The sequence below is a fragment of the Brassica oleracea genome, chromosome C8, assembly GCF_000695525.1.
Source record: "Brassica oleracea var. oleracea cultivar TO1000 chromosome C8, BOL, whole genome shotgun sequence".
Classification (NCBI taxonomy): domain Eukaryota; kingdom Viridiplantae; phylum Streptophyta; class Magnoliopsida; order Brassicales; family Brassicaceae; genus Brassica; species Brassica oleracea.
In genome coordinates, this window is record NC_027755.1 from 18,410,407 (window position 1) to 18,417,883 (window position 7,477).

General features: G+C 36.0%; 2 protein-coding genes across 3 annotated transcripts; one reads left to right on the forward strand and one right to left on the reverse strand.

Moving 5' to 3' along the window:
• Positions 1-1,130: 1,130 nt before the first annotated feature.
• Positions 1,131-2,225, forward strand: LOC106310894 (cucumber peeling cupredoxin-like). Its single transcript, XM_013748122.1, has 2 exons — positions 1,131-1,410; positions 1,638-2,225. The coding sequence occupies exons 1-2, from the start codon at positions 1,209-1,211 to the stop codon at positions 2,138-2,140; spliced, it is 705 nt and encodes a 234-aa protein (XP_013603576.1). The 5' UTR covers positions 1,131-1,208; the 3' UTR covers positions 2,141-2,225.
• An 804-nt stretch (positions 2,226-3,029) lies between these two features.
• LOC106312734 (palmitoyl-acyl carrier protein thioesterase, chloroplastic-like) lies at positions 3,030-6,071 on the reverse strand. Of its 2 annotated transcripts, none has more exons than XM_013750357.1 (6): positions 5,792-6,071; positions 4,500-5,026; positions 4,126-4,259; positions 3,938-4,051; positions 3,685-3,856; positions 3,030-3,609 (listed from the first exon to the last, which is right to left on the reverse strand). In XM_013750357.1, the coding sequence occupies exons 2-6, from the start codon at positions 5,004-5,006 to the stop codon at positions 3,289-3,291; spliced, it is 1,248 nt and encodes a 415-aa protein (XP_013605811.1). In that variant the 5' UTR covers positions 5,007-5,026; positions 5,792-6,071; the 3' UTR covers positions 3,030-3,288. The 2 variants fall into 2 exon arrangements, with proteins under 2 accessions (XP_013605811.1, XP_013605809.1); XM_013750355.1 differs by having other exon boundaries at positions 5,800-6,064.
• Positions 6,072-7,477: the final 1,406 nt, after the last annotated feature.

Sequence of the window (7,477 nt, forward strand, 5' to 3'; positions counted from 1 at the left end):
TGATTCTTCATTCCTTCCATCATTGCTTCCCATCGTATTTCAGCAAGAGTTTGGTCGAGATTTAAAAAAAAACGCAGTATGATCGTATTACTGCTCTGATACCATGTCAAGAAAACTGTTTCTGTAAGGGTTTTCTTATTATGTTCTTAGGTCAATGACCTCTCATATATACATCGACACTTTCCTATATCGAGAATATCATAATAATGACACATTGATACTCTTTACATATTTGTTTACAACTGAATATACTCCTAAAGGAATATATCCTTAACAAACCAGTTCGCATCGTTTCTTGTTCCTCCGTATACCCGTAGGCCTGGGCATAAAATCCGGAACCCGAAATCCGAACCGAACCCGAACCGAAAAACCCGACCCGTTATCCGACCCGAAACGTAAAAATACCCGAACGGGTCTTATAGGATGGTACAAAAGTACAAAAAATATCCGAACCCGAAGTGTTATTAACCGAACCCGAACGGGTAACCCGAAAAATCCAAAATTAATAGCCAATATAAATATTTTGAAATATATATAAGTATTCCAATTATTAAATTTAATATTTGTGGCAATATTATATATAATAATAAATATTAAAATTCTAATAAATGCTTTAAGTACACAATGAGTTATAAATAAATATTTTATAATTTGCTCATTGAAATAAAAAGTCTACTCTCTATAAGTCAATACATATTGTTTAGAAATGATGTTTGTTTTCATGCTTGATTTAACATTTTATTGTTATTTATCAATTTTATATGTGATATATTAATTTTTATTTAATTTAGATGTTTTTCTTTATGTTTTACTTCAAAAAATTTGTTTTTTACTTTAGTTATATCCGAACCGAACCGATATAACCCGAATCCAAAAGATATATGATTACTTTATGGGTTTTATGATGCAATACAATTTTGAACCGAACCTGAAGTGTTATTATCCGAATCCGACCCGTACTAATAAAATTTTAGTATGGGACCTAGAAGCGTAAACCCGAAAATCCGAAAACCCGAAAAACCCGACCCGAATGCCAACAGGTACCCGAACGCCCATGCCTACTATACCCCAAACATCAAGACTTGTCCACATGCCAATGACCAGCTTATTACTTTATGTATAGACTCATATCTCTTTTTTTATAGCAAATATAAGATCTATCAAAGCAAAGCTCTGTAATCAAGAGAATCGGGAGAGGAAGAAGAGTAATGTCATGCAGCATGGGATCTTCATCGTCTTGTTTTAATGTGTTACTCATCATGAGCCTTTTGGTTCTGAGTTTGTCAGCTGATGCATACAAGAACTACACTGTGGGTGAGTCCAAAGGATGGTTCGATATCCAGGAGAGACCCTCTGTAAACTATCAGAAATGGGCTGATTCCAAATCCTTTTCTTTGGGTGATTTCCTCAGTAAGTTTACACCAAATTTTAGCTCTATTTTTTGAAGTAACCATAGTAATATAATAAAAACCAAGCATATTTTTAAGAAATAATGTTAAGAAAATGTAGTTTCTGACTTTTAGATATTGAAAAGTTCAATATTTTAGCAAAATGTGTAGTTTAAAACTTTTAATTGATCGTTTTGTTTTTGGTTTATGAAGTCTCGAATCATAAACGTCTTTGTTGTTCAAATGTAGTATTCAACACAGATAGCAACCATTCAGTGGTGCAGACATATGACTTCAAAACATACAAATCTTGTGATTACAACAATAATGAAGACAATAGTACAAGAGAGTGGTCAGCTGCAAAACCTTCAGCAACATCTCCACTTCCGGTCTCGGTAAAAGTTCCTCTTGTCAAAGAAGGTTCCAATTATTTCTTCTCAGGAAACTATGATGGTGAACAATGCAAATTTGGACAGCATTTCATGATAAATGTAACACATGGTCAAGGCCTACCTGCTTTATCATCACCAGATGAAGATGATGAGACGGCTCCTGGACCAGGCCAATCTTCTCAATCTGGTGATGATGAAGTTGCTCCTGATACCATAGTTCCAGCCAATTTTGACCATCCTAAAGATATTGAGAGTGATGATGGTGATAGTCTGGTTAAGGGTCGTAAAAATTCTTCTTCCATAGCAAAATATAATTTGTTATGTTTAGTTTTTATGGGGTTATTGGCATCATTATTTTAGTCAATTCTCCTTCGGTTCTGATGACTACAGGTTTTGTATGTGTAATATAAGCATGCTGTTTCTTGGAGTTATAAAAATAGTTACAAAATTATAAACATAGAATATGTGTTTCTGGAGGTGTAATACTAATTATCTACTGAATTTTTTTTAATCAGTTACAATGCACTGATTTAGTTCTTTATACGATTTTAAATTACCAATAATCTAATAAATTAAGTACAAGTTAGCTACTGACTTTTGTAATTATTTATCCTCATGACTTCAAATCTTAAAAAGTCAAGATAGAGTTGAGTAACTATAATATTTTATTGATTTGGATGCAATAACTCAAGAGGAAAATAGACCAAAAATAATTCAAGAAGACAAGACATCCCCAGATATAATATTAAGTAGGAAGGTTGTAATATATGTTAAGCTTATAACTCTACTGAAAGTGCCGAGAAAAAAAAAAAAAAAAATCTATTGAAAGTCGATCAAAACCACTTACTACCAGAGTAAATCTAATTTTTAATGCATGCAAGCAATTATGATGTGCGTTTTATGCCATTTTATTTCAAATGCATCACTTTAACATCCGTGATACCGTGTTATATTCATTTCTTCCTCGTCTCTTTCCCTCTATAACACTCTTCTCGTCCTTTGTCGTCTACCTTTATGCTTTAGAGTTTAAACTTTACTTTCCAGATTAATATTGCTTTATAAGCTTTCTTTGTCGTTTGTGATAATAATTGTTGTTATGCCTTTCAAACCACTAACCGTTTTAGTTGTTCGTTGTCTATTTAGTAGCCATTCAGTAATTTGACAGGTACATGCATGACATTCCTCACAAGTCACAAGAACATGATGCACGTGTTTGTTCAGCTGGAAACAACTATAAAACTCAAGAGAGTACAATAAATATAAGATGATAAGAAAGTAAGCTATTGCCTTGTCTGGCCATGGCACATGGGAGGAATACATAATTAACATAATTGTAATGATAGACCACACCCACTTTCCCCATAAGAAAAAAACAAATAAATAGAAAGATTAAATAAATATAATGTATATCCATCAGAGAAAAATAAAACCAAAAATAAGAAGAAATTTACAAAGGTAGCAGGTATAGTTTACAGAGGAACCAAAACACCCATGATTGCTGTTTTTTTTTACGATGTAGTGTCCCAAGTTGTTGATGGTGTTTTGGAACTCCACACTGTTCGTCCCTTCACCACTTCAGCTCCATCCTGGAGTCGAAGCAAATGCTGACATTCCACTTCACCAGCTGTCCCGAGGCTACCAACATCGCAACCCGAAACCGCGGTGAGAGACTGAAGCACACTGTCTCTCCCGCATTCCCTCCTATACTCCAGAGTCATGCTTTTCAGCTTATGCTTCTCCATCATCTCCACTGGAGCACTCTCGAGTATCCAACCAATGTACTTCACGTTGTTAACATGCTGGTTAACATCCAAGTCACTCCATCTCGGCTGCAAAAGTTAGATAATCACCAAACCCATAAGAATCTCACTTGCTGAAAGATAAAAACAAATATTTATACTTACGGTGAGACCAGAGCGAACATAGTCAGCAGTCTTCTCATCTAGTTTTGTTAACTTTCTGCTGTCCTCGGCAAGGATAGGGTCAGAGTTCACAAAGTAAGGCTCTATTTCCCCTCGAACCTCTTCAGGAAGCTTTGATAATCTCCTTGTCACTTTATTCATCATCACCCACACACTGTTTTGCAACACAGAGATGGTTATAACTCAATAATCAGATTATAGCTTAAGAGTAAACAAAAAACAAAAAGAAGCTAACCTTGATGCTCGTGTTAAAATTTCACCAGTATTGCAATCCCGAACAAGCCAATCACGACGCATACCGTTCTTCCCAGACTTACTAACCCATGTATCTACTTCCACAACATCTCCCCTGGTGAAGCAGACATTTGAATAAGCAAAATGATTCCTGGATATTGTTTAAGGTTAAGTGGCAAGAGAGCTTACCAAGTAGGATATTTATCAACGACAACCTGCATGCGAGTAACGACCCATATCAACTTCTTCTTAACCATCTCAGGGGTAGAACCAAACCCATCTCCCAGCAGTCCAGCAGACTTCACATGGTTGAGAGCCGTTTCCTGTCATGAGGACAAGAGTTAGATCATGCATATCACAGATTGGTTTTTTCGGGTATTGGATTTTTTGGTTTAAAAATTAAACTATGTTCGGGTATTATAAATTCCGGGTAGGTTTGTAGGAACCTAGAAATATCTAAATAACCTATATCTATATGTTTAAAAATGTCACTAAACAATTTATAAAAAGATAAAAACCAACATGTCAAGCTCTAGTATCAATCGAGTGTGATTGTAATATACCTGTAAGTGGTTCATGACTGTTTCTATAGACGCAGAGCGATCAGCACCTATTTCATAAGACCTGATATCGAAGTTCTGACGGTACACAAGCCCATCCTGAACGATCCTCCCTAACCCGAACGGATCCATAATCATATCAGAACGCCTCGGTTTCGAGTCAAGTATCATCCACTGTTTCTCAGCAGCTAAGAAGACCGTTGTGATGGCGGCGAGAAGCATGCTCCAGTCAGGTAGCTGGTTGATGAACGTTCTGGGTGCGTGTTGTTGCGAGAGATCGTGGTTATTATCAGTCTTTACGATGTGTACTGAGCCTGGCAAGGAGACATTATTGCCGTTGATCTTGGATGGAGCTTGGGCGTTTGGTTTGACCTTTAACCTGCCGGAAGAGTTTGGTATGGGGTTGAGTCCAGAGAAGTTGGTGGAGGTGAGTTTGTTGGTTTTGCCATTAGGGTCGAGAGAGGAAGATGGGAGAGGGAAGAATGAGGATGTAGCAGAGGTGGCCACCATAACGAGGAGCTAAAGACACACTGACACCACAGAGAAAAAAAAAAAAAAAACTAAATCAGTGAGTGAGGTAATACAAAGGCTACATCTTTAAGCAATTGGCAGGATGAATATGCTTAATAGTTAATTAATCAACTAAAGGAACAAAAGATATCTTGAACACACATACACAAAAAAACTAAACCAGTGAGTGATGTAATGCAAAGGCTACATCTTTAAGCAGTTAGCATGATGGATATGCTTACAAATTAAGTAAGCAACTACTAAAGGAACACTAAAAATCTCAAACACACACATTAAAAAGCCAACTCAATGAGTGATGTAATACAAAGGCTACATCTTTAAGCAATTAGCTAGAAATCTTAAACACACACACAATGACTCAATTTTAATGAGTAACAAAAAAATGTATATAGCGAAATTTCTTAGATTAATCATGTTGAGACACTGAGCTTATCGGAGATTCAAGACAAGTTGCTAGAGGTTAAACGATACACACTATCCAAATCGTAGCTGCAGAAAACAGTTTTAAAGCATTCACAACATTTGTCAGCTCAAAATCACCATTTCATTCCCAAACACAGAAAAAAAATCCAGATCTGAAGTCCAAAACATCAAAAGAACAGATGGTCGACGAGAGTAAAACCGATTGAATCAGATCGTCCGAAACAAAAAAAATAAAGAACCAATTTTTATTAAAGAAAAGGGTAATTCAAATATCATTAATTCCATAAAGCATTGAACTTGAAAGCAATCTGACGAAACGAAACAAAGCGAGAGAGAGAGATCGTAGCACCTTCAGGTGTAGAATGAAGGGTAACGCCAATGTTCTACGGAGTCTCCAAACCCTAAAATTATCTCCTCCCTGTCTCTCACGATCTCCTTTCTCTCTATTTTCTCCTCTCAATTGTTTTGTTTTGTTTTGTTTTTGCGATTCTCAATATTTTTTGGAGAAAATATTTTAAAAAAAAATACAAAAGCGCGGAGAGAGAGAAATGTGGGTGAGAGAAATGTGGCTGAGATGGCTTTTCGTGTGTATATATATTATTTGAATTTTGCCTCCTTCCTTGTTCCTCCCTTATGTAGTTTCAAAACAACATTTCGGGTATGAATGGTGACCAGGGAACGACGAGGAATCATGCATTCCCTAACGTTCCTAAAAAAAATTACCATTCACAAGGAATAATAATTTCCTCTCATTCCATTTCATTCCCTTTTTTGTAGAGAATTAAAGAACAAAATTATTCCTTGTCAAATTTGATAAGGAATAACCATTCCTTTTCATTCCTGGTATTTTATTCCCGTACATTCCTTTTTTATTCGTTCCTCTTGTTTCCCGGATGGTCACCAGTCGGACCCTTCGTTTTGTCTTACCTTTTTTTCTTGTTACAATATTGTTTACCTAATCAGGCATATTTATTCATTTCGGTGACTAAAAGGACTCTTCTTATAATTTGTAGCACGCAAGAGTTGATTGATTGCTTCCTTCCTTGGAATTGCCCATCCCATTGGATTTGAATTTTCTCGCATGTGAGAATTGCTAATCACATCTTCGTGGAGAAAGCGACACTTGTCAGATTTGTACGTTGTTTAGTAGAGAGAGATTTGTCAAGTTTGGCACCGAACGACATTTGTCACACAATAATAATAAGAGTGGGGACTGCAACAACAAGGTACATGTGCATGCGCATGCATCTATCCCTTTCTTTCTTACTCTTGTGTATTATATAATATATTCTTTTGTTTGTGTATTGTATTTGCTAAAGCTGCAATACACAATTTAACATTACGTACGCAACTACGCATCGTTATGAGGTTTCTTATTTCGTTTAACCATATACAGTTTTGTTAAATTATCAAATCCTTTTCGTTGACCTATATGGACCCGACGGATTCTATTGATCGCGCGAGCTCATTATTAGTAACAAGAAATGTCTCCGTTATCATATGAAGATTCTAGTGATGAATGATGGTTGCTTTCCAGAGTTCAACTATACAAAGTCCTTCTTGGACTGATAGTTGATTAGTTCGCGTTACTTTTTTTTTTACCAAAGACTAAGTAGAGATACATAATTAATCACCAAAATATGCAACAAAATAATAGGTTCACCAAAAAGATGTAACAAACATATAAAATCACCAACAAACTAAGACAAAAACTGATATAAAAAACACGTAGGGCAAAGACTACATACATATATAAAAAGACTGTCCCTCGTTAGTGTTAGTGCAAGATGACACAACAATAGTAATGCACAAGATAAATCAAGAGAGACAAAATACATAAGCACACACCAATAACTTTATTAGAAATCGCCTTGTACACTCAATTACAAGATCTGCTTAATCAGCTTAGCCAGCCTGTTAACACCCTAACAGCTGCTACTGAAAGATTCCTAAGTTACCCGCTTATGTCTCTCTACTGTCAAGTACTTCAGCCCCTGCTTCAGCACGACCCAGAACACTTCCAAGAG

What these genes read in the sequence shown, in the direction of transcription:
- LOC106310894 (XM_013748122.1), top strand. Translation starts at nt 1,209, where the DNA reads ATGTCATGCAGCATGGGATCTTCATCGTCTTGTTTTAATGTGTTACTC. An exon ending in TTCTTTGGGTGATTTCCTCA is followed by an intron (nt 1,411 to 1,637) that starts GTAAGTTTACAC and finishes GTTCAAATGTAG; the next exon opens with TATTCAACACAGATAGCAAC.
- LOC106312734 (XM_013750357.1), bottom strand. Translation starts at nt 5,006, where the DNA reads ATGGTGGCCACCTCTGCTACATCCTCATTCTTCCCTCTCCCATCTTCC. An exon ending in GTTGATAAATATCCTACTTG is followed by an intron (nt 4,052 to 4,125) that starts GTAAGCTCTCTT and finishes CTGCTTCACCAG; the next exon opens with GGGAGATGTTGTGGAAGTAG. An exon ending in ATTTTAACACGAGCATCAAG is followed by an intron (nt 3,857 to 3,937) that starts GTTAGCTTCTTT and finishes GTTGCAAAACAG; the next exon opens with TGTGTGGGTGATGATGAATA.